The sequence below is a fragment of the Gobio gobio genome (assembly GCF_949357685.1).
Source record: "Gobio gobio genome assembly, chromosome: 16".
Taxonomy (NCBI): domain Eukaryota; kingdom Metazoa; phylum Chordata; class Actinopteri; order Cypriniformes; family Gobionidae; genus Gobio; species Gobio gobio.
Window position 1 is genome coordinate 29,151,471 of NC_137109.1, and position 26,960 is coordinate 29,178,430.

The window sequence follows — 26,960 nt, forward strand, 5'->3', positions numbered from 1 at the left end:
GGTCAGCTGAGAGGAGATCAAGACAAAATGGAGATGAGTGGAGTTGATAATAAGCTATTCATTTGCCTTCACTTTATGTAAGATCAACATGCATTTTTTTGATACTATTGAAAGCTTGAATGTCGAAAAGACACTCAACTGGCTGGAATCAGAATTGCATATACACACTTCATACACTAGTATGAAACATAAAAAGCTCCAATCAAAACAACATGCAACTGCAACTTTAACATTTTTATTTGATTATCATTTACATGGAAATTTTAAAATGATAACACATGTACTTTATTGTCACAAATAAACAGTATTTGTACTGTGAATGTTCAGTTTTGACCTTTGAAAAGCAGTATTGACCATCAAACATTCTGTACACTGGGTTTCCCAGAAGAGCAGGTAGAGGCAGGACAGTTTCTCCTCAAATATAAGGTCTGAGTAACTGTACCCTGGAGTGAATGAAGGGCTCCATTTTACCCCCCTCCCCCGCCGCTCTGGTTATTGAACGGCTCAAGCCATGCTCAAGTACTCAAATGTGCCAAATGGCCCCTGAATGCACCCCCACTGTGCAATCAGTACCAGTATAAACAGTATTGCAGAATTCAGAGTTTAATTACGGCACTCAACACATTCCATTACTGGCAAAAGCACACCCTTCATTTAATACATACTGTATGACAACAAGCTATTTGTTTCAATTACTGTAAACTGAGATTTTTGTATATCAATCCGTAGTTCAGGCCATAGTTTGCTTTTAAAGTTTTTTTTTCAAACTGAAAGTATTATGCCTTCTTGCAGCCTAGTGTTTATATTACTTTTACAAATTTACATAAGGCATTTCACTGTAAATATCCAGTGTCTTGCAAAGGACCCTTGACCGACGGTCATAAAATTGTGGTATTTTAATTTGTAAGCACATAAACTCAAATTTTATTTATTTCATATAATGTGAAATAAACGGAAAGCTCAAATAAAAAGAAGTTCTACGTTTACACAGATGTAAAACAATTGCTGCAACCAGGAAATGATTACCTTACAGTTGGCCTCTACCTGTGACTCATTAAAATAACCACCATTTTCTGGATAAAACCCCACAGTTAAGCGATATCATTATCTAGGGCTGTGGATCAGCTGTGAAAATGAAGACAAAAGAGTACATTTGAGCTTAAGGAAAACAAATGTTTGAATTAGGAAATAGGCACAAAATATTATCCAAGTGTCTGGATGTCCCAGCTGGCATTGTTGGCACAATTGATTTAGGTGATGGCTAAATTAAACCATGCCGCAAAAAGACTCTGTGAGTGAAGCTACAGAGAGGCCAGTGAAGGTGCACCAGTCAACCATATCAAGAGCTCTGCGTATCACTGGCCTGTTGGGGAGGGGGGCACAAAAGATCTCATTACTCCTAAAGAATCACATAAAAGAATAACTGCAGCCTGGCAAGAAGCATAATATTGACCGAGTTGTAATGTGTGAAAAGATTTCATGGTCAAATGCGACCAACGTTGTGACTTGTAAAACACTGTATTCACCTGAAAGAAAACACCAATCTCACTGTAAAGATTGGTAGTGATGAGTGGTCTGGGGCATCTCATTAACCCAAAACAAAGAATTGATTTTGAAAAATGCAGAAAAGTATTACAAGAAAACATGTTTTGTCTGCTACAAAACTAAACTTGAGGAGAACGTTTCAGCAGGGAAGGTTGAATTATGGAATATAGTGATACATACTCAATCCTGCAACAAAAAAAACCCCTTTGCTTTATAAGCATTGAATTTCAGGTTTCTGATATTTAAAGGGGTAATTCAACACTAGGAATATTGGCTTTTAAAGGGATAATTAACCCAAAAATTAACCCATTTACCTTCAAGTTGTTCCAAACCTGTAGAAATGTCATTGTTCTGCTGTACACGAAGGAAGAATGTTTGTAAATATCTTCCAAATATCTTAATCTGTGTGGGGCAGAATAAAGAAATTTATACAGGTTTGAAACCATATGGTACCATATGGTATTGAAGGTGAAATGTGACATTTTTGAATTGTCAAAACAAAAAAAAACATGTTCCCAAAATCCTTTGAACAAACAGATAGTTCTGCCCTAAACTCAAATCGCTGGTTGAATCAGAAGTTGAAGTGTTTATGAAAAGTCAAACTACAAATGGATTTGGATAGTTGTCTGGGAAAATGGGAAAGGATACACACACACACACAAACAAACAAAAAAACAGACAAACAACAAATAAATAAACACTTCACCTTTTAAATTATTTTGTTTAGGTGCTTTGAAATAATATACAAAAGGGGAAAAAAAATTACGTTTCGTAATCTAGTAAAATAAAAATTGATTAAGGTCTAAAAAATTGTGTATCATTCCAATTTGTGGGGGTCTAACACAATGAGGCTGATTCTTTCAGTTTGTTTGAAACACTTCTTCACACTTAACAGATGATGACATGCCTTTAAGCATGGCACAGAGATCAGTAAAGAATTACGTCACAGGTTATGAAAGGAAAACAGGGTCCATAGGTTTCCCATTTTGATCTAAAATGAAAGCTTTAGCCCTTTGTATATGAAGATGTCCAGATCCATCAAGCCATCAACATGCCGCATCTTTCCTAGAATGCAAATGCTGCGGTGACCTGTGAAAGGAGGGAGGAAAAGAAACAACAGGAAGTGTCGAGGGTGTCCGTTTAAGAGAGCGCTTTAATCACGCGGTTATAATGCAAGAATAGAGGAAATGGAAGAAAAAGGAAGAGAGATAATGAGAGACGAAATCAAAGAGAGATTATAAAATACCACAATTTCTGAAAAAGGAAAGTCAGCATTCTAATAAAACAGTTTAAAGCATTTTTTTGTAAATGAAGTACAGCTGTGTCACGCTGTAAGGAGAGGGTTTCACAACGACATGCCGATGCCTTGATGTCCTCCACTCCAAGGGTCATTTACTGCACAGGAAATGAGTGGCAGAGGAGAAGCTCGCTGCAATGTATGTATGAGAGACAGTATGCGCCACTAGAGCGGTTGTACGTGTTCTCAGACTCTGTCAGTCACGCTTCCTTCTCTTTAAGTGTGCCCATTCACTCACAAAAGCTGAGCCTCTTTGTCTTTTCGAAAGCGATTTAGCTCCTTTTCCTCCAGAAGGCTTTGGCCTTTGTGTAAAACTGCATGTGTATAGCAAAGGGGAGGCGATGCTCAATGTAAAACACATGGCTGTTGTGTGTCATACGAGCATGGAGGGAAAGAACATGATTCTTGTATGTATAAGTAATGCTCTTCATGCTGTAGTGTAGAAGAATGAGTTCATAATCTGAGTGTGGTAGATGATACTGAAATCCTCAGGTCCACACAACATATATAAAAAGAAGACTTGAGGCTGAGAAGAGGAGAGGTTCTTGTCCTTGGCCAAAATCATGGAGCTTTATGTACACATGGGCATCAATATCGTTTCTGATTAAATGGGTTTGAAGATGGATTCATCACTGAAGACCCAATGTTATGAGGATGATGGTGGTAAAGATGATGGTTGCACTAGGAACGTATGCCGCCCGTGCTGCTCCAGGTACAGAAGCTCCGCCGTGTGCGTCTTTAGCCAGTCTGGGAGTCAGGAGTAACTCATGAAGCGTCAAGTCATCAATTGCCAAGTTGTCTGCCAAATCTTAGAAGGAGAGAGAGAAAAAAATGGATGGATATACAGAACATTTTCAACACCTGATTGAGTGCCATAATAATTACATTCATTAATATTTGTCAAATAAAGCTATTATATGGCTTCAGAGTACTTAAAAATGTCCCATATAAGGAATGACTCTAATGAGTCAGTTCGTTTTAGCGAATCAAACACATTCTGGACAATCAGTGTTGTCCGGTTGCTGAACGAATGACTCTACTGAGTATATTCTTTTAAGTTATGCAAACACATACAGTGCAACTAGTGTAAGCTGATTCCTGAACAAATGACTAGTTTGGTCTATTAACTGAATCAAACACATTACGAACAATCAGTGTAGTCCAATTCCTGAACGAATGACCTTAAAGGTTTAGTTCACCCAAAAATGAAAATTCTGTCATTAATTACTTACCCTCATGTCGTTCGACACCCGTCAGACCTCCGTTCATCTTCGGAACACAAATGAAGATATTTTAGTTGAAATCCGATGGCTCAGAAAGGCCTCCATTGGCACAATGCACTTTACACTTTCAAGACCCATAAAAGGTACTAAAGATGTCGTTACAAAGTCTGATTTACAAAGTGATAACCGATTTCAAAACACTGTATCATGAAGCTTCGAAGCGCTATGAATCAGCGAGTCGAATCATGATTCGGATCGCGTGTCAAACCGCCAAACTGCTGAAATCACGTGACTTTGACGATCCAAACCGCTGAATCGACTCACTGATTCATAACGCTTCCAAGCTTCATGATGCATTGTTTTTAAATCGGTCATCACTGTATAAGTCGTTATTTAGTTTTTTTTTGCGCACAAAAACTATTCTCGTCTCTTCATAAAGTTATTGTAGAACCACTGTAGTGAGATGGACTTTGTAACGACGTCTTTAGTACCTTTTATGGGTCTTGAGAGTATACAGTGCATTGTGCCAATGGAGGCCTTTCTGAGCCATCGGATTTAAACTAAAATATCTTAATTTGTGTTCCGAAGATGAACGGAGGTCTTACGGGTGTCGAACGACATGAGGGTAAGTAATTAATGACAGAATTTTCATTTTTGGGTGAACTAACCCTTTAATTAGTCTGTTCTTTTTAGTAAAGCAAACGCATGCAGCACAAACCAAGTTTAGTCTGATTCCTGAACAAATGACAATTAATGATTTGGTTCTTTTTTACTGAATCAAATACATTCTGGACAATCTGTGTAGTTCAATTCCTGAATGAACTACTCTGATGAGTCAGTTCTTTTGAGTGAATCAAACCGATGCAGCACAACCTGATTCCGGAATGAATTAATCTAATAAGGCAGTTCTTTTTAGAGAATCAAATAATTAAATTCTTTACAATTCACTTTCCTACTATTTTATGTGTGTTTTCTGGAAAAAGTCATTTTTACAGCAAAATGTCACCAAAATGTTCAGTAGATATTTTTGCGACATTTATGATGGAATGCATGTGAATCTGCTCTTTTTTCGTGTTTGTACCCCATGATTATAACATGAACCTTTCCAGTCATCTTGGTACGTGTGCTTACTCAGTCAGGAAAAATAGCTACTTCCATTCTCTAATAACTAGTCATTAGTTTTGTTATGTCGTCTTACCAGTGAGAAACATTCCATTTTAAAACCATTTAACCACCATTTTTATCTTTTTCTTCACTAAAGAAACTAAAATATATTTTCATTTATCTCAGCATCTACAGATGAGGTGTAGTGTCTGGGATGTCAGCCATGAGGGAGACAGAACTATGAGGTGAAAATTATGAAAAAGGAAAGAGGATATCAAGTATGGAGAGGCACGCCAGCTATGTGTCCCCTGTGAAGTGTCCCTCTAAGCTGAGGAGAATCTTATTCGTTTAACACACACACAGACGAGCTATGAAATATATATACACACATGCTTATGTAGCACATATCTCAAATTCCTGCTCTCCATCTGTCATAAATAAACCATATAGGCAATATACACAGAAAACTAGGTTTTAAACCTGCAAATAAACAAGGTTTTCGAATTTTGTAAAAATGTAAATGTAAAATAGACATAAACCGAATAAGAAAAGACTTACAAGGTCACTAATCAAACAAGTACATTTGTGACATTGGTCATGTGACTGGATGCAAATGGTCAGATGTTATCAAGGAGTTCATGTTGCTCTTAGGATCATTTTCAAATCATGCTGGTGAACGTGATTATCAAGTTTTACACAAACCCGTAGAGTTCATGTCAACTTGAGTGCTGCTGCCGTTACAAAAAATAAAAGGGGTCAAACAAAAACCTGAGACATTCTCAAATTCACATTCATTTTTCAGTTAAACATTTCACTCAAATTGGCTGACGCTCAAAAACAGCCCGGCGTTTTAGCGTGTCCCTGGCTTTAGTCACCAGCAGCTTACCAGCTTCTGACAAACAAGAATACTCAAAACTGTCCTATTACTAAAGCTAACATTACAACAACTGCATATCTTTGTTGCATGAAACTTAGCAAAACCAATGTTTTAGTTGTTCTGACTTTTTCTCTTTTGTAATGTCTCTCAGCCATTTCTCTTTCAACCCCCCTGCTGATTAGCTAAGGCTGAAAATGTCTTGCTGTGGGCGCTTGAGAGCGTTTTGGCAGCGTAGCATTTTTTTCAGTTGAGACTCTTTGCTTGTTATGATACGGAATATATCCGCGGAAGTGTTACCAGTATCTAATTTCACAGATAGTTTGTTTCTGTATTGATTCTATATAAAAATGCTGATACAATGTAAAGTATTTGCTCTGGCTCTTGTTTTAAATGATTTTGTTCCGTTATTATGCTGCTTGTTTTCATCTGTTGATGTTGTACAAGCAGAATGTAGCGGTTGGTTGATGTTGTATTTGTCCCGCCCCTCCTCCACTGTGATTGGACGGCTGGGTGAAAAGTGACAGTGATAAGCGCTGCGTTTTGCTCAAAGTTGAACATTCTTCAACTCTCGGCGACCAGTAAAAAACGCTGAGCGCTCAGCGCTTAAGCGTGAAATGCTCACTCAGCGCCTCGTTACGCTCATGGCATTCTAAAAACGCGGCGCTACCATTGAAAACAATTGAATACGCCAGCCAGCCCCGTGAAAAAACGCTTTGGTGGACACGCGGCCTAAGTGTGTTGTGGTGCCCGGTCCGATCCACTTTCAAAAGTGTTTCTCAGAAATCGCTTACTGAACTTTTAATACACTTCTTTCAAATATTTGTATATGTTGAAGTTGTTCATATATATATATTTAATATCATTTTGTAATAGAATTGCCAATAATATGAATATATAGGGGGAGAGTGTTTTATCCCCTTATATGTATACAGATGTAAACGCACAATAATCGAACATGACAAACGCAGTCTGTGTTTGTCATGTAGTGCTAACCTCAACATTGACCTGTTCAATCTCATCTACTAAGATCAAATGCCATATTTAATACCCTCTACGCCAGCATCTTCACGTTGCCTCCTTCGTTTGGGGGGAATTTAACCCCATAGCGAGGAAGTCCACCATTTGGGCCAGCGGCTGCGTAGTGGTGGGATCAACAGGAAGGCATGCAGCTTAATTAATTCTAGACCCTGAACTCAGCATGCCAGCCAGTGAGAACCAGGCTGAGAGCAGGAAAAAAGATGGAGGCCCTCTCTCAGGGGGTCCCCTGGATGCCCGGGGGCCCATTTCAGCACAGTCGACTTTAAAACAGAGGAAGGAGGCAAATAAATAAAGCCTCGACGCTGAAACCTCCACGAGATTTTTGTGCAATTACGACAGAGCTTGAACGCGCGCCAGAGAACAATTAACTTTTTCTTTCCCTCCGTCCACTGACAAGCCAGCGGTTAGACATTCCGCGGACTCTGAAAGGCTGATTTTTCATTGTGACAGCGGCACACTGTACCACTAGTCCAATTAAAGCAGAAGTGTAATTCAATACAGCTTTTATATACACTACACCCTAAATCAGACGAGGTGTCGTGTGCATAGGCAGGAAAGTGAATCGTGTGTGTGTGTTATTGTTTGCTGTATAAGTACGGAGAGGTGTGAGTCACTGAGTAAAACCCCAAATGTTCATAAAAATAAGAGGGGTGGGAGTATGGCTGCCGCAGCCAAAAGAAATGACACAGAGTGCAAACCGTGTATAACCCAACTTCACATTGTGACTAATAATATCCTGTTATAATGAGCCATGAACGCTTGTGAATAATAATGTGAGTGGCGGGATCCACAGAATGGTTGATGGTCCAGTTGACACTTGTTTTGGATCTGATATACACACAATGGCAATTAGTTGGATGGATATGTGAAGGCTGGCATGCTAAATATAGAAAATAGAAAATCCTACCGACAACGAATGAGCATGAGATAGTCTGACCAATAGCACTAAGGCTCGCCAAGGCTATCAATTTTCAGCAGTATCAGTCTCCAGGGCTCTCCTCCACCATGCAGGCAGAGCTCAGACTGGCTTTATCACAGAGTTACGAGCTCCAGTTACGACACGGGTCAGAGGTCAACAGTCAGCCATTGATTGGTAATGGTGGGTTTGGACCAGCTCAATCCCCGTAGCGCAGTACATCACAGGCACAGCAAACAGAAACACAGAAACAAGTTTCTAATGTTTATTGCAGCCCTCCATAGTAAGAATAGGCTGGCTGCTTTAGAGGACTAGTTTGCTTCAAGACCTGGTTAAAGAAGATTTATAAGCTCTTAGTGTTTAAAGAGAGGCGATGAGGGTGTTTAAGGGCCTCACACTATATGCTTTGCTCTCCTAAACTCAAGAGGACAATCTTTGACAATCAAACCGTGAGGAGCATTCTTATTAGGGCGCACACTACAGCTCATTCTTGGGGATAGAGATTTCAACAACTTAACCTTACATTTTAGAGACCTTTTGACATTAAAAGGGTTTTGTGAATTTTAGTTTACAGCATTGTGGTCATCTACACTACCACTCAAAATAGAGTAAAAACTTTTAATTACAAATATAAAATAACTCTTTTATATTTTAAAATGTAATTTACTCCTGTGATGGTAAAGCAATGGTAAAGTGTATTTTTAGCATAATTACTGCAGTCCTCAGTGTCACATGATCCTTCAGAAATCATTCTAATATGATGATTTCCCAGCAAGCATTCACCGTCTCGGTTAACTATAGACCCGATATAGTCCGGCTATGAGTAACCCACTTCTAGCCAAAATAACCTTGAATTTGGTTACATAACGTTTTTTTCTCTCCAAAATAACTCACGAGATGTATAATATTCCATCATGTAAGCAAAGTCAACAGTGATTACAAGGTGTTTGGTTTCCTTTCTTTTACATGTTTACATATGGTTAGACGTCTATTAAATTTTCACTGACAGCCTAAATTTTGCCCTGTTTTAGCCTAGATGTCAGGGCTGTGTTTGGACGGCTATTAGACGTCTTTTAAAAGCAAAATTGCCTGCTCTGTTGCTGCTCAAGAACCATTTCGTATTATTATCAAGGTTGAAAACAGTTGTGCTGCTTAATATATTTGTGGAAACCATAATATTTGTTTTTCAGGATTCTATTGATGAATAGAAAGTTCAATAGGAATACAGAAAGAAAATCACATGGTTTGTTGAGGAAAGTTATTTGTTTAGTTTTATTTTATTTATTTATTGTTACATTTGTTTAAAACATGAAATGACATGTATCCATTTTTAGGTTTCAGGATTTTTTTTTGATCCTAAGGATTTATGATTCTGAACTATGGTATGAAAGATATAACGGACTGCATTGATATACCATTTTATGTGTGCAATATGTGGGTAAAATGGCCATACTTGGATTGTCCCATTCAATGCAATGTATCTATACACTGCATCTAATTTGCATATTAATGTGTTCTTGGAGCAACATGTAATGAAAATAGAAGTGTAATAATGGGAGAAACAATTTGGCAACATTTTCATAATAATATCTAATATTTCATAGGAATATTGATATGTAATTTATTTCCCTATTCACTTGGTGTGTCTCCAAAATGCCTTATAAACATGATTTAAGTTCTGGCATCCACTACATTTATGAAACCAATGCCATGTTCTGTAACATTAAGTCGTATTTTGATTAGAAACCCCATAACATTTTCCTGAGATGTTGATTTATAACCAACAATTAGAAAATTAATCAAATTTAAATTCTAATGACAAAATATTATCATATTTCCATAAGACTGCTAAACATGAATGTCAGCCGTTTTTAAAGACCAAGAAGAAGTTGTTGTCCTGGTGAAACCTCCAAACATTTGGGGCCCTATTTTAACGATCTGAAACGCAAGTGTCAAAGCGCGAAGCGCAAGTAACTTTGTGGGCGGGTCTCGGCGCTGTTGCTATTTTCCCGGCGGGATAAATGGCTCTTGCGCCCGGCGCAAATCTAAAATGGGTTGGTCTGAAGGAGCTTCATTATTCATAGGTGTGGTTTGGGCGTAACGTGAATAAACCAATCAGAGCGTCATCCAACATTCCCTTTAAAAGCAGGTGCGCAAGTTCCATTATGGATTGCTATTATTATGGCGTATTTACCAGGCGCAGGCCAGGAGCGGTTCACAGCCGAGGAGACTGATGTGCTTGTAAGAGCAGTGAAAGACAGAGAAGTGAAGTTGTAATGTTGTACATTATGGTAAAGGTGATTTCACAGTCTTCTTTTTTTTTATGTCTTTCAGTTTTTTCAGTTTTTCAGTCGATTTTTTTTCCTGGTTCTTGACGGACAAACCAATTTGTCAGATGTCCTTATATACATATATGTCTTGCCACTATTGGGCAAACAGGTTTTATCCTTAATTATTACAATTAGCCTGAATCATTTGTAAGCTAGATTTATGCCTATTTTTTCACATCTTCGTGGCACACCACAATGATTTCCGTCATCTCATGTGTTAATATTTTTTTAGTGTAACAATTTATGATTTGCAAAAATAACTGTTGCATCTGTGTAGGTTACATGAGCAAAGTGTATGCGCGTTGTGCACGCTATACATTATGGTCAAGCATGCGCCATTAAAATAGCATAATGAACAACGCGCAACGCGCCACTGACTTTAGACTAGGTTTTTTCTGGTCAGTGGCGCAATTGTTTAATGGAACAGCAAAATAGCACCAGGGATTGTTTGCGCCGGAACACGCCTCCTTTTTTGCGCTGAACCGCCCAGGTAGCGCAAGTTCATTCACTAGTTTAGCGACGTGCTTCTGTGGAGGGAAAAGCGCGCTTTGCGCGGGTGCAAAATAGGAATGACACATGCGTCGGTGTACAAAGTCAATTGCGCTGGGTGCAAGATAGGGCCCTTGGTCTCTCTGCAAAGCCTCGAATGTGCTCTTTACAGGACATCCAGACTAAAACTGTGACATGTATGATGTCAGAGAAATTCACTAAAATATCATGTCCACTACAGTGGACGAAAGTCTATTCCTGGGTCCCAGGAGGATATATAACTACATTTTAAACTAAGAGATCATTTGGCACTGAAGTGTACACATGTACTATGCTCAGAGTTATGGTTCTGATGAATAAAAAAGTGAAATACTCACAAAAAGAAAATATGCCTCTCATCAGTCTGGCCTACATAGTTAACAATGTATACAGTCTCCATGCAGAACATTCATCAAAATCTAATAGCTCTTTAGAGAGACTCAAAAAGTTTTGAAATGCAGTTCATCACAGAGCATGGGATCTCTGCCAACTCCCAGACAGACCTCCACTCCACCTGGACATACAGTTGCTATGTTTATTCTGGAGCTCCCATCCGCCTTACAGGTGTTCCTCAGGACTAGATAAGTACATGGAATGTCAGTCTCCAAACACAGGTGCTCCTTATGAAAGTGGGCAATACCGCTTTACATTGCTGCTACATTTGTGAAGCCGGGGTTATGAAAACACACAGAACGACAAAAATGTGATAGAGCATTCCTTCAGCATTAATGTCCTTAGATATCAGACAAGACACAGCCATCTGATCACTAATCTTCCCAGATATCTTTTTATTTTTATAGCAGTAAAGCCACTTTATTATAAATCACAAAATATCATTAGACTGTGCAACTGACTTGGCTTTTATGAGCGGTTATGGTGATTTAGATGCACTGCCTGGAACCAATAAAGCACATTTTGTGCTGTGCAGGTGTCAAATGAGACATTTTCATTTCCAAATGTTTCATATCAATATCCTTTCCCGACAGACATTAAGATACAAAGCAAACAGACTCTTATTGCCCAACCCAAAATATTGCTCTAGGGTTACACTCAATGGGCATAAAACTGATTTTATTGCCAAAAGCAGAAATATACAGCACAGTTCAAAAGTTTGGGGTCAGTAAGATTAAAATGAATAATAATAATCCTTTTATTCAACAAGGACAAAAGTGACGAGACATTTATAATGTTACAAAACATTTCTATTTTAAATGAATGCTGTTCTTTTGATCTTTCTATTCATCAAAGAATCCTGATCGCAGTTTCCACAAAAAAAAATATATATTAAGCAGCACAACGTTTTTTCAACATTGATAATAATAAGATATGATTCTTGAGCAGCAAATCAGCATATCAGAATGATTTCTGAATGATCATGTGACACTGAAGACTGACGTAATGATGCTGAAAAAAACAGCTTTGCCATCAATTGAATAAATTATATTTTCACTGTATTTTGATCAAATAAATGCATAATTTGTAAGCAAAAGAGACTTCTTTAAAAAAAATAAAGGTAGTAGTGTATGTCATAAATAAAACATATTATTTCAGTACCTTCTACACCTCTATCTCAACAAATGCAAGACACTCAGTGAACACACTCTATGCTCATATGCAGCACAGTGTCTCTGGCTGATGCTGCTGCTGGTTCTGGTGAGGACAGAGGGAGGAATGTAAGCATATGTCTCCACACCCATCACCCTGACCACAGGCCCACTCCAGCAGGCAGCCAGCAGCTAGAGCCAAGAAAAACTAGCCAACCATGAGGAGGCCCAGACACAGTTACAGAACGCAGCTAAAGCCATCCAGACACAACTACGACACACAGAGACGCCGCTACTGCACACTGAGCACAATAGCAAGTAGCGGGAATGATTATTTTGTACCTGCTTCAGATATGCTTGGGATATTGATAGGAAGGGGTCCTCTGACTGACATGTAAGACAACCAATCAGAATGTGTATGCTTATATTTTCCCAACAGTTTATTTGTTCAGTCATTTGTGTATTTTTGGTTGGATTATTACAGAATTGGTTTGAAACAATTAACTTTCACCCAGAAAGGAAAATTCTATTATCATTTATCTCATACCTCATGTTGTCTTTCTTATGGGAACACAAAAGAAGATATTTTTTGGGGGAACCAAACCATTTTGGTGACTAACTTTTATTGTATGAGGGAAAACACTGAGACAAACTACTGTCTACCATTCAAGATTTTTTTTTTAAAGACATTAACATATACTTTTATTCAGCAATGATTCAATAAATTAATCAAAAGTGACAGTGAAGACATTTATGTTACCAAAATATTTATATTTCAAATAATTTTGAATTTTCTATTCATCATGAAAAAATGGTTTCCACAAAATATTTACTGATAATATCTAAATATAAATATAATAAAAATACTGATAATATAATATTTACTGAAGGCTGGAGTAATGATGCCTAAAATTCATCTTTTAAAATATATTTAAATAGAAAACAGTTACTTTAAACTGTAATATTATTTCACAACATTACTGTTTTTACTGTATTTTTGAGCAAATACATGCAGTCATAGTGAGCATAAGAGACTAATATTTAAAAACAAACTTAGTCAAAAGGTAGAAAACAGTTTGTGGGAGGTGAAGCAGAGAAAGAGGGTAAACTCCTTCTTTAGCAAGAACAGTCACAGTATAAAATTGTTCGTTTGAAGATAACCGATTCTTTTCCTCTGTGGACCGTCCTAATGTCAGCATTCCCTATCAATTCCTTCAAAGGGCGCCATTGTGAGGCAAATTCAAGTCAACACATATTAATTAGCACAGCCCAGTGTGAGCGAGGGCATTGGTGTCAGCTATATGGCTCCTCTCACTAACTCTGCTCATGATTAGATTTACTCAAATATATTTTTAGCTTCTAAAGTTCAGAAATGGACACAAAACAAAGAGGGATAAAACTGATTCAGACCCAGCTCTTACCACAGTGGGAATATCATTTCCTGTGGTATGGTGAAGGCCCAGTTGCTTTCTCACCATAAGAAATCACCATGAAAAGGTCAGTTCAATGAGTTGAGTTTATGGCATGAACTCACTGTTCAGAAATGCTTATAAATGCTCCAGCTATCGTTAATGCCAGAAGGAGGCAAACATGCTGACTGAGATTTTAAAAAAATGGACCAGCAGAACCTGATACACCATGTTATCTGTCAGTTAATAAGGAATTAACATGGGATACTCTGTGTAGTCATTCTGTCATTTTGTTTTGTTTATCGTGATGGCTGATACCAAGAAAAGCATGTGGTGCTTGCACGGCAAAGCGTGGCATCATGATGCTGCCGTGTTGTGGGTGGTTTTTAGGGCGTAGCTATGTGCTTGCTAGGGATTTGCATTTGCTTTCTTCAACAAGCCACATTAATTCAGGTATCATTCATGCCCGTACCACAAGTATGAGCGCAACAGTCACTGTCAGTGTTGGGGTTACACATTACAGGTTACTTGATGTAATCAGATTACTTTTTCAAGTAACTAAGTAACTTTTAAAATTCACAACAAAATATCTGAGTTACTTTTTCAAATAAGTAATGCAAGTTACTTTGTTTTCCCATTTATTGACTGACCGCTCTCTTGTCCCAATGTTGAGAAAAACCGTAAGTGCTGAGGCGTGTGTAAACATGAGGGTTATTGTAGTTTTAGAATAAAGTGAGCAGGCATTTACTAATCTCACTTGCACAAAAAAGATTCAGTATTCCTCAAACTGAATAATATCAGTCAAATGAAAAATCTGAATACTATGCAAACCTTCAATAATTAAATATTTTAAATAAAACATTTTTTTATGCACTTAATCTCACTTTATTGACCAGTGTCTTGCTGCTGACCTTCGATGATTCAGTTAAACCATAAGCAAAAATTACTTTATATTTTTAGTTTTTATTGGTGAAAGTGTTCAACATTTTTCTCCTGCGGACCATTATCCAGAATGGCAGCACAGCTGAAAGGTTTGTTTGAGCACATGTGAATTCGCATTTCCTTCATCCTGAGGCTTTTTATTAACATTTTGGTGTGAAAGGGTCTTTACATTTTCCACAAAAAAAAACAAAAAAACAAGCCCAGCCCACTCGAGAAAAAGTAACACAAAAATAATGTAACACATTACTTTTCTTAAAATGTAACAAATGAATGCATTTAGTTACTTTTTAAGGGAGTAACGCAATATTGTAATGCATTACTTTTCAAAGTAACTTTCCCCAAAACTTCCCCACTTTTTCAGTCTTGTTTCTGGAAGTATTTTTCCCATTAAATTTTTCTATAAGGATTAAAAAAAAGATTTCTAAACTATAAACCAAACCAACCATTTCTGAGGTGAATCATAACATTACAAACATACATCTGAAACAGATAAATATTTGAAAATCTGAGAAACTTTCTTTATAAGGCAATGAACTACACCACCCATGATGCATTGTGAAAAAAACAATAATACAATATAAAACTATTGATTTATGGACATTTATTATTGACAAATTATTAACAAATAAGTTTGGAGACTGATTTGATTTATGTCTTTTGCAATACTAAAGTTGAATACTTGTTTTCTGCTGAGCTCCTGTGGTGTTGTTCATTTCTACAGCAGTAAGTATTTCACAGTAAAAAATTAAATGATCAATAAGTTATGACATATGTTTTTACATTGCTTTAACTCATCAAAATAAGTTAAGCAATGTTCAACTTTTTCATGTTATACAAGATTTAACTCATTTACTAAAGTAAGTTTAATTTATTTAAGCTGAAATGACTTAAACATCCAAGTTGATTGTACTTAAAAAATTAAGTTAGCAACTTTTTTACAGTGTATATTATTATTACACATTTTCTCTTTGGAGTAAGTGAATGGGATTTTTATTTCCAGAACCTGACTGTTACACTTTACAGCGACTCTTGTCACTAACTATGTTTTTTTTGTAGAAACTAGGTTTACTATGGTGATGTTTTGTAACTATTTTTCATGAACTGCTAATAAATGCACTGAACAGAAATTAATGTCACTAAATAAATCCCTAATAAACGTCAAATGCCACCTCACGGCTTTTTCTGTTCCTCCTGGCTTACGAATGAACCACAGTAGGTGAGACACAGTTTGTGTTTCCAGGCTTTGGGGTGATGGACAGACATGACGCAGAAAGATGTCTGGAATCAATTCTGGATGTCCTGCTAATGTAAATAAAACCTTCACACAAACAAACACTTCTTTTGGAAACTTTCAGGCACAAAAATGAACTGGAAGGAGAAAAAAGGTGTTCTCTGTGTGAAATTTGATCCTAATTGGTCTATTATTTTTTGTCATAACACAACTGTTGAGCTTCCCTTACTATCATTTTCCTTTAATGTGACATCACCTTTGTTAGTGTTTGAAACCAGCCTACCGCATACAACAATGTTTGGTGAGACGCCATAAACTCCCAGCCACCATGTTAAGCCTTCCACAATGGGAATGACTGTAGATGTAATCCATCTAGCTCCTGTGCATATTGAGTCAGGCACTGTTTACACAAATGCTGGTTAGGTATCATTATTTCTCTGTGTATGTGGTTATCTGTTAAGTGCATATGGTTGAGTGTGTGTGTGTGTGGGGAGGGATTGTTGTTTATATACAGAGGAAGAAATAAGGACCCCTTGTAGAAGGAGCCAGATCCATTGGGCTGTTTCTCATGGCAAACTTCCTCTCTCTGTGATCAGGATTATTTGCAGATGCGATGGTGCCATTGCTCCTTTCTCAAAGAGGGGAAAAAAACACCATCTGCTCTCTTTCCGTTTACTGGTCTCACTTTTCTCATCTCATCTCGTTTTACAAACAGCCTTGGATGAGCCCTAATCTAACTCTACAGGTCATAAGTGGTGAGATTTGACCATTTTCTGTTGTTAGGTGAGAATTCTTAACATCTTTGAATTTATTTTGAAGCTTGATCACTCCAGTGCCCATCCATTTCCTCTGGTACATTCTTCATAATTTGCAAAATGAGCCATATGGGTTGGAAATGCCCTAAGGGTGAATAAATGATGACAGATTTTTCATTTTGGGTTGTACTAGAGTTGGATGCTCAAAGAGCTAAAGATATAAACAATTTATAAAGATATACTTATTGCAAAACAATTAAAGTCAAAAAGAGAAAAGAAATAGAAGCAGGAAGTGCTCCTTAAACTTCATTAGGATGTTAGAAAATGCTAGAAAACATATCCTTAAAAAAACAAAGATAACTATCATCTGTTTAAAAGTTTGGGATCAGCAAGAACACATTTGATTAAAAAAAAATTACAAAGATATTTATAATAAATAAAAGACATTAATAAAGTTTATATTTCAAATAAATGCTGTTTTGAACTTTCTAATAATCAAGGAATCCTGGAAAAACGCATCACGGTTTCCACAAAAGTATTAAGCAGCACACCTGTTTTCAACATTGATACAATATGAAATATTTCTTGAGCAGAAAATCAGAATCTTAGACTGATTTCTGAAGAATCATGTGACACCTGGAGTAATGATGCTGAAAATTCAGCTTTTTTTTCAGTTTTTCCTTAGCCTGACAAGCCCCATCTAGATGTTGGGTCTGGGAACACACCATTGTCAGGGCTCAATCCGAGGGGCGGGATAAACGGTTGTCTTTCAAATTCCCTCTGCACGCAATAGGATAGCGCTACAACCAATCAGAGCTACGAAGAAGGTGAAGGGGAGCTAGTTGATAGATTAAACTTTCGCCGTATCTGGTCGGCAAAACTCCAAACACATCTTCCTTTCTTAAGAATGACTTCAGTGCCGTTCTTTGTTCTTTTCTCAAAGAAAAGCTTAACAATAAGTCTTCCAGAGTTGCGGCCTAAGCCGATTCGAAAGACCGCTGTTCGCCAGCTTCTTTGTTTACGAGTAGCACGCGGAACCGCCGCAGCTCTGCCGTCATTATGTTAAGCCCGCCCACCGACTCTATACACAATGTGATAGGCCTGACTAGAGTTTGGTTTTTCCAGCTTGCAAGCCAACGGAGAGTTGCTAGACTTCCCTGGCTGCAAATTAGATTTGCTGCCGCTAGGGTGCGTCTAGATTTCTAGGCTAGATTGTGTTTTTGAACAAAAAAATTATGAGCAAAAGAGGCTTCTTTCAAAAACTTTTGAACGGCCGTGTGAATAAAAGCTTTTTTCAGTCTATCCGATTAAATTACTCAGCATAATCTCTACAGAACAGGGCTGAACAAAGACGTTAAACAAATTATTTCAGGAAGTTAATAGCAAATTTCATGTCTTCAAACATTCTCAGTCTTATTGTCTGGGTTTTGGTCTTCCTGGGTTGACATTCACCATATATTAAGGGAAGCTAAAGATAACAGAGAAATGACTTTACTCTTGCTCATTTCCTGAACATTTTGCCCTATTCATTTCCAGGTGTGTTTCAGGTTGATTTCCACATTACACTGAGCCGACATCTGTGTTGTCTATAGCTCCAAGCACCCGGGCCACTGCAGCCAAACATCTGCAGTCCAAACACCAGTGAATATGCCCTTACATACACAAACATGGACATGCATTCTCATACCTGCACACAAACTCCCATACAAGAACACACGCACATTCACACTGTTCACTTATCTGAATGAGGACGTACCATAGACGTATGATGTTCTTACATAAACATAAATATTGCAGACTAACTCAAACCCACACTCTATCCCTAAAAACTTAAAATAAAAAAAGAATGAAAAAGTTGTAGAAATTGATAGTGTTATAATTAAGTAAAGTAAAATAACATTTTAATAATGCAGATTAAATCATATTACTGTTTTTCGTTACACATTACAATATGGTCCCATTAGTTACAGCAATTTGTTACAGTATTTATTAATCTTCATTAACGTTAATTAAAAACACTGTTCAATGTTTGTTCATTTTAGCTCAGTTCCATTAAATGATATAAACAGATACATCTTTTGATTTTATTAATGTATTTGTAAATTATAAGGGTTCTCTCACTTTGGTCTTGTTTGGTTTCGGTTCAGTGTCGGGGTTCGGACATTAATGTTAACTAATTTTAGTATGTAACTAAGTTGTAAAAATTAGCGATAATATATTAGGAACAAATATGAATTAAAACTGAACAAAGGTATATTTATAAATTCTTATTATCCAAGATTATTAAATGCTTTAAAAAAAGTTCATTATGAAGTTCATGAAAGTCTAACTCAGAGACAAACTGAAACAAAAATTAAACTGTAATAAATTACCAAAAACATTTATGAATCTTTTTTTTTTTTTCATGTTCCCAAAATGTCCCCAAAGGGAGGCTTTGTCATATTTAACTAGCTTCTACGGATACATTTCTACTCGAAGCAGAGCTAATTAAACCCACCCACTCACGCACACACTCCAATAAATGTATACTTCCTCACATAAACACACACAATCCCTAACACACACACACATCTGGTTCCCTATCTTTGTGAGGACTCTCCATAATATTTTTATACTGTACAAATATTTTTATACTGTACAAACTGTATATTCTATCCCCTTACACTAACCCTACCCCTAAACCTACCCACCATACAAAACTTTCTGCATTTTACATCTTCAAAAAAACTGTAACATGAGTCCCCAGGAGTCAGTGTGCATTCAGGTTGAAGTCCCCACCGGGATAGAAAAACATGAACACACACACACGTGTACGTGTCTATGTTTTATGGGGACTTTCCATATATATAATGATTTTTATACTGTACAAACTGTCCCTTAACCCTACCCCTAGACATAACCCTCACAGAAAACGTTCTGCATTTTTACATTTTCAAAATGCTTAATTTTGTATGATTTATAAGCTGTTTTCCTCACTGGACCAGAAACAACTGGTATTACTATCCTTGTGGGAAAATGTTGTCCCTATAATGTAGGGAATACCAGGTACATACACACACAGCGCATTCTACTAACACTTGGCAGGCCAGCCTCATATGCAGCTTGTTTACGGCCGTGGCACAGAGCGGCTGCAGAATGCATGTGCTGTAATGTTCCGTAATGGAAAACGTGTGCTTTTCTCCTCACCTATCAGGTGCTAGAGGTCAGAGGTGACACATGGAGCCTGTTAGCATTCCAGCCTCAAGATCAGAGGAAGGATGAAACTATTTATGCTGCAAGAGTAGTGTATGCTCCGTGTGCTTGGGTTTGAATGCTTGTGCCTGTCGTTTCGTCTCACAAATTCACACCATCCATCACAAAATTTCCTCTCCTCTCCATCCCTCTTACTCTCTCCATATCTTAAGTAAATCTGTAGCAGACCTGAGACTCGGGCCCTGCCCAGGCTCTCACAGCGAGCTGCATGTTTCACATTACAGGCATATTTCCACATTGTATTTTGCTAACCCTCGCCTGCTGATAAAGGGCCAAAGAGCTTCAAAGAAAAAATGCTCCTCAGCACTTACAGTGACCAAACGTCTGCTGAGCACTGGAAAATAACAAGAGCTCTTTTGACAGGACCCATGCTGTGCGGCGGAGTGGTCAAGGCTGCGGAGCCCAGCGCACTTCGACCGGCCCTCTCGAAAATCCCCCGACTCCAGGGGTTTGGCCTTTCGGTGATAGCCACATTCATCAACTCCTCCTGGGATCCTCCTTGATAAAACAAGAAGGGAACCAAGGAGCGCAGAGAGGGTGGGAAATGTAGGGAAAGCAGCAAAGCACTTGCAACTGATAGGCTGAATGAGATACATTGTTTAAAACTAACTGGAAACACAAAATGGGGTGATCATTCAGGGTCTTGATGAAGAAAAAGATGAGAAAGTGTGATAGAATGGGGCGGAAGCTCATGAAGAATGAAAAGCAGTGATGACAGCTGGGCATGAGGTTTATGGTTTGGCTTAGTGCAGGCGTGCTGTTCCTAAAACTAAAAGCGATGAGACAGAGAGAGCAGATCTATGACTGGTTTATCTTTCACAGAATCACCCCAACACACAACAGTTCTCAATTCTGCTCATCTAATACATTTTGTAAATTAAAAATGAAATCCATTCCCCTTATTTGATTAGCCAAGCACCATTTCAAGAATACTGATATTTCTTTGAACATTAACACTTTACAATAAGGTTCCATTTGTTCCATTTAATTATTACATTAATTTTTAATGATAATTATTTTATAATAATTCAATTTATGTATTTATTTATTTGAATAATTTATTAACCTAGGTTAATGTTAATTTATAAATATACTGTTTATATTTTGTTCAGTTAATTCATGTTCGTTCATAATCCATTCATGTACATTTACACATAAATTGAGAAATAAACTTTCCCTTGAGCTTTTGATATATAAAAGGTCATGGTAATATAAGAATATCCTGTACGTTTCAGAGCTGAAAACTTCCTTGTTAATCAAGGAAAAGCTTTTATTGACACCAGGCCCAGCAAACGATTGATTTCAGAATGTGCCTGGCTATGACGTGAGAGTGTAGTGAAGCACCGCCTCAACAGAAGAAGAACAACACCTGCTTCTGTAGCCCCGCCCACCGACTCGTGCCACTAACATGACAGCTAAGAGCAAAATAGAGCTAAACAGCATCAAATTTCTAAGCAGTAAACATACCACATAAGCTTCATTCGGATTCCAATATTATGAGTGCATGGATGAACTTTATTTTTAATGAATATCCAGCTCACGTGAGGAAGACATTGCACCTATGTTCATAATGCCACACGCTTTCACTGACAGAGGGAGCAGAAGCTCATTAAATATGCTAATCTTATCCAATCCTAGCCGTGGGCGTTTACTTCCAAGTCTTCAGTGTGGGACGCCCATCAAAACTGAGCGTGTCTTGAGAGAGCCTCAAATCCAGGGCAGAAAATAGCCTATTACTTATTCATTATGATGTTTTTGAATGTAAAAACCACACGAACGCAATAAGTTGACCTCAGACAACAGTATAAAAAAATGTTAAAAGCCAGTTCATGACCCCTTTAAAAAGATAACAAAATTTACTAGTATGTAAGTAGAAACGAACTAACACTGTTTATTGTTAGCTTATGATACCAACTGCATGAACTGATGTTAACAAATTGAACCATATTGTGAAGGATTGGGAGGTTTCACTTTGTATCACTCTGTTTGTGTTCGTGGCGCTTCAGTTTCTGTGTTCTGTGACAATGCTTGACCCTGCTTTTTACTATTTATGTTGGCAGCGAAAAAATAAACATAATAACTGGCCAGCTATTCCTTAATAATGTCTTGTTTATAGAACTGTTGCATATACCGTATATCATACTTGAAACCAGAGTGTTAATTAACGAAAACTATGGTGAAAAATGTTTATCGACAAGCTTTTTTTCCCATGACTAAGACGATGACGAGACGGCAATAAGGTCATTAAACGATAACTGTGACTATATCAACATGCAATATTGTTGACGAAAACCCAATGTTATTATCAATTTAACCATTATGCAGCATGACGAAAATGTATTGACTAAAACTAGACTAAAATGCCCAGACATACCCGAATTCACAGACAGGGTTTAGATTAAGCCAGAATTAGGCCTTAGTTCAATTAGGACATTTAAGTAATTTTTATAAATGTGCATTAGAAAAAATCCTTACTTGGTCAAGACAATGGCAAGATATGTCAGTGAAAGTTGCTTTCAGTTAAAACAGCTCAAACATGCAGTTTAGTCTGAGACTAGCTTAACCCTTAAATGCATGAATGTTTCGCCAATCATTATTAAATATTCGGATCTTTAGCAACCCGGATCTATATTTAACCAGATGGATCTCTACCTGTCGCGATAATATAAACTCTCCAGATATTAGAGTAACAATTACAAAGAATAAAGTAAAGCATATTTTGTTACCTTTTGGAGCTTGGAAGAGTTCAGTTTGCGATCTCAAGCATATTCTCAAAACGATAATTTTTAGCATATTCAAAATCAATATTTTGATTGCTGACAGCTTCTTCACCAGATCCACCATCAAGTGACAGATGGTGATCAGATTGGATTGCGTTCAGTACTTGCTCTGCAGTAAATTTCAAGTTTTGCTGATGATACTTCCTATTCTTTTGTTTTCTGCCTACGGAAACTATGAGTGAAACGTCACTTCATCATTGTGTATCAGACATTGCTACCTTGTCATCAAAGATTCAATTATGAATGTGCAGAAAAAATATACTTACACTGTTACACACCTCGGGTCGTTGGTGACCCTATACAGTTTTTACAAAAAATGAATGGGAAAACAATCTTTTTTTTCTTGTTATGTTGTGTATAATGAATTGATTGAGGAATGCTAAGAAGGTTGATGTCTAACTTTAAAAAATGAATGAGGAAGAGGGTAGTGAATTACGTCCTGGGCCTGAGGTAAGCGTTTATGGGTTAAGCCTTGCCTGTGAAACCGGGGGTTAGTTGACTAAAACTTGACTAATCAAAAACAGGAAAAGGTTGACTAAATATGATAAAAACTAAAAAAGTAAATTTGACACAGGACTAAAGGCCTGTACACACCGGAACGAATATTGTGCGCTTATCGCCAGCGTTTTTCGGCGCGTCTTGAGTGTTCACACCCAAGCGATTTCTACTGGCGATGCGCCGAATGAATGTGCACATTCAGTAGATGCGCTCCCGGTACACAAGGTGGTGCTGCGGCACTTTACGTGCTTCTGACACTCGCTTGTTGTCACACAGAAGAAGAAGAGAGACAGTATTTACATGCTTGCCAAAACCATAGACATATTATGTCTATGGCCAAAACCATTCACACACACTTTTTACTAACTGGCAAAAAGCAATAGCAGCTCATCTTCTTCTTAGTCTACTTACTACTTCTTCGTCGTATCAATGCGTGCTCGGCAAGACCGTTTTGTGCTTGAGCGCCACCAAGTCGTGTTTGTTCACATGAGACAATGTCATATCAGTAACGTAACCATATCGAGATCACATGACATTAAACATTATTTAATAGTTTAAATAATATTGACATCAATATAATTTAGTTTTGAACAACTAACGTAACTTTATACAAACTCTTTCCCATAAAATATAATTTAATATGTGACAACAGCTCGTTTGATTAGCGCTTGACTGCTCTGTTGGACACATTATCTTGTCCAAACGGGGCGGCTGACATTAAAGTGAGTGTGGTGAAGCAGATGACACGACCTCAGCGCTGGCTGTGTGTATCTCAGGGTGTGTGCACACGACACACACAGCCCGTATCCTGGAATAGCTCTGCTGGCCTGGAATGCATGGGTCGGTATGGGGGTTGAGGGCAGTCCTGGGGGGTGCTTAGGCCTGGAATCTCTGCCCAGATGACGATTTATCAATCAATCCGGATCACTCAGAACATCCTCAAAATTACTGGCCAGCTGACAGCTTTGATTTACGGGGGGTCTGGGCCCAAGCTGCGGCCTGTCTGCACCTAGTTGTTGTTCTGCCCGTCACGTTCCCCAGACCCCTGCACAGTGCCGAAGCCGTGTCTCTTTCGCAGAGCTTTTGAGAAACCAGATCTACGTCGTCCATCTCAGCGCACCAGGCACAGACAGGACTTCCATTAGTGAACCTGCCTAACCCTAACCTTTGGCATTCTGACCCCTCCCTAAACGACAAAAATGGGATGAAAAGACTGCAGAGCTGAAGCATGTTTTACTGGGTCATCAGCTTTCTGCCTATCTGCTGTTATCTATGTACCTGTTTCATCAGAGGCCTAAAGGTCTATACTAAAACAAACAGACATATTTAAAGACTTGAGCAAGTATATTGGTCAAATATTGCACAAAAACATGAAACTTTATAGGCACAACAAAATGTACAATTATGAACATAATTTTAACTGAATAGAAAATACATTTGTAACTGCAGAGAAGCAGAATTAGCTGTTTTTCTTTTTAAATAATCGGCATGACTATAGTTTGCTATCTCCTCTGATTCCATTTCATGTTTAAATGAATCTGAATGTCTTAAAAAGCGGTGCTCATGCGCAAGATGCGGAAAAAGCAACAAGATTTTGTCCGCTTATGTTTAGGGGAATGCAAAAACACATTCTGTGTAAACCAAGTAACATTTATGTTTTTTGGCAAATTTTTGCTGGTGAAATCTAGTAAATTCAACAGGAATCCACTATTGACAAGAGACAATGGACCTTAACACTTATAACAAACATAGGCCTAAAAATACTGTATTAGCTTTAGCCATATTGCCAAGTGATTTATTAACATATGCCAAAACACCAGACAGATTTCTGGCAAGCACAGCCTTTGACATCAACAACAGAAGTGATTTCTCCTCTCTTGTAAATGTCCTAACCTGCATGATTGATTGTTTGGTTGCATTTAGCATTGCTTTGCCCCGCTGTCAGGACTATCAGAACTATCAGAACTGTGATCCATTCTTATGTCGCAAACCACTGCCCTAACACACACACACAAACAAACAGAGAATGAGAGAGGGCTGGAGAGAGGAGAGGGATATAAAATTCCAAGAGAGGAAAGATATATCGCCAACTGTTCATCCCAGCGCCCAAAACACATTCTCTTCATTCTTAATAATTAAAGCAGTAAATCTTCTGTGAGAGGGAGGGAGGACGCGCACACAAACACCACCGGCTCACAGTTCAGAGAGCATTCAAACCTCAGTGCTCGATGCTGGACGTTTTATCACCGGTTCACTTCCTCTGTGTGAATTTGAGTGCTGATATGTGTTATCCTGTCCTTCCACATGTACTTTATATGTGGGATTCTAAGTCTAACCCTGGGCCCCTGGCGGCACTACCCAAAGAGCCCAAATCTCTGCCACAACAACACGACCAGTACGACAACTCCCTCTGTTGTGTTTGCTCAGCTGGTCCGGCTTTGTCAGTCAGTATCAAACTCCTTGTTCCTGCCCCTCTACTGTTATTCTTTTCCTCTGTTTAGTTTCTTTGCACTAACATGGTTTGTTGGTTCTTTTGTGCTTTGTTTTGCATCAAAGGGAACATCTCCCATGTACCCTGTTTGTTCCCTTGGACAATGATTGGGTCATGGGGTCACTGATAACAGACGGCTACCTGTAACCTGTGAAGTTGAAGGAACCAGGCCTCGACAATAAGGACTGCCCGATGGCCCGGGGCCAGCATGATAAATTATTGATGTTGACGGAACTGTCACTGTCCCAATCGGGCCAGTTTTGCATCGTCACAAAAGTTATCATTTGCATGTGTTTTTAAGTCTTGCCAATTTCTGTCTGAGACAGTTTTGTGTAAACACACCGAAAACGCTCGCACAGAAAGCTGCCTCTCAGACAGCGTGCAAATAACAAATTGAGTTCTCTTTCATGTCTTCTTCTTGTGCTTAAATGGGGCTCTTGGAGAGTATTCTAGTAAACATAGTCAACTCAAACAGATGAGAAGAAAACGCATGTGTATCAGAATACTGAATCCACGCTTTATGTGTTAAAGTGACAGCAGTCTAATAAACCTGCTACTGTCTGTGTTTTTAATGCTTATCAAACAACAAAGGACAAAGAAGAAAATTTGCTTTAGACTGAATAACTTTTGCAACTTTAATATGGATTAATCTATATTTAATTTATACAGTGAAGACTATGCATTATTTTACATTTGATTGTAGGCTAATAGTTGTAGCTGAGAATTCTGAAATCTCACTAATATCTCAAATGTTGGTGTCATAACCTTATTTATTAGAATACATGATTAAATGGTTCAAAAACAATGAAAACAATAACTTTTATTTATTTATTTTTTCATGGAGAGGCCAGTGAAAACTGAACCATTACCCCGACCGGCCAGTAGAAAAAATCCTTAGTGTTGAGCCCTGTCAACTTTAACAAACGTTAGCCGATATAATGTACAGTAGCACAGATTAAAAACTCATGCCATTGAGTTAGAGTGAGTGCTATATCACTGACCTGCAAAGATACGCAGGCGTTTGCGTCTCGGAGGTGGCCCGAGTCCTGAAACACCAGTACACTCATCTTCATCATCGCAGTCCCCACTTTCTAGACCCTCCTCATCCTCGTCTGTTTGGCCTTTTCCGGCTGGGTCTCTTCTTGCAGTGCCCCCTCCTGGTCGAGCCCTCCATCGCTTTTCAGGCAACGTCACCATGCG

General features: G+C 38.1%; 1 protein-coding gene across 1 annotated transcript; it reads right to left on the reverse strand.

Annotated features, from left to right (window-relative positions):
* Window positions 1-220: 220 nt before the first annotated feature.
* On the reverse strand, window positions 221-26,960 carry gpc3 (glypican 3). Its single transcript, XM_079839167.1, has 2 exons — window positions 26,762-26,960; window positions 221-3,650 (listed from the first exon to the last, which is right to left on the reverse strand). Exons 1-2 carry the CDS (start codon window positions 26,955-26,957, stop codon window positions 3,472-3,474), a joined length of 375 nt encoding a protein of 124 aa, XP_079695293.1. The 5' UTR covers window positions 26,958-26,960; the 3' UTR covers window positions 221-3,471.

Bases quoted from the DNA above. Each gene is read 5' to 3' on its own strand.
- gpc3 (XM_079839167.1), bottom strand. From the start codon at position 26,957: ATGGTGACGTTGCCTGAAAAGCGATGGAGGGCTCGACCAGGAGGGGGC. The intron at 3,651-26,761 runs GTCAGTGATATA...TCTCCTTCTAAG, and splicing joins ACGCCTGCGTATCTTTGCAG to ATTTGGCAGACAACTTGGCA.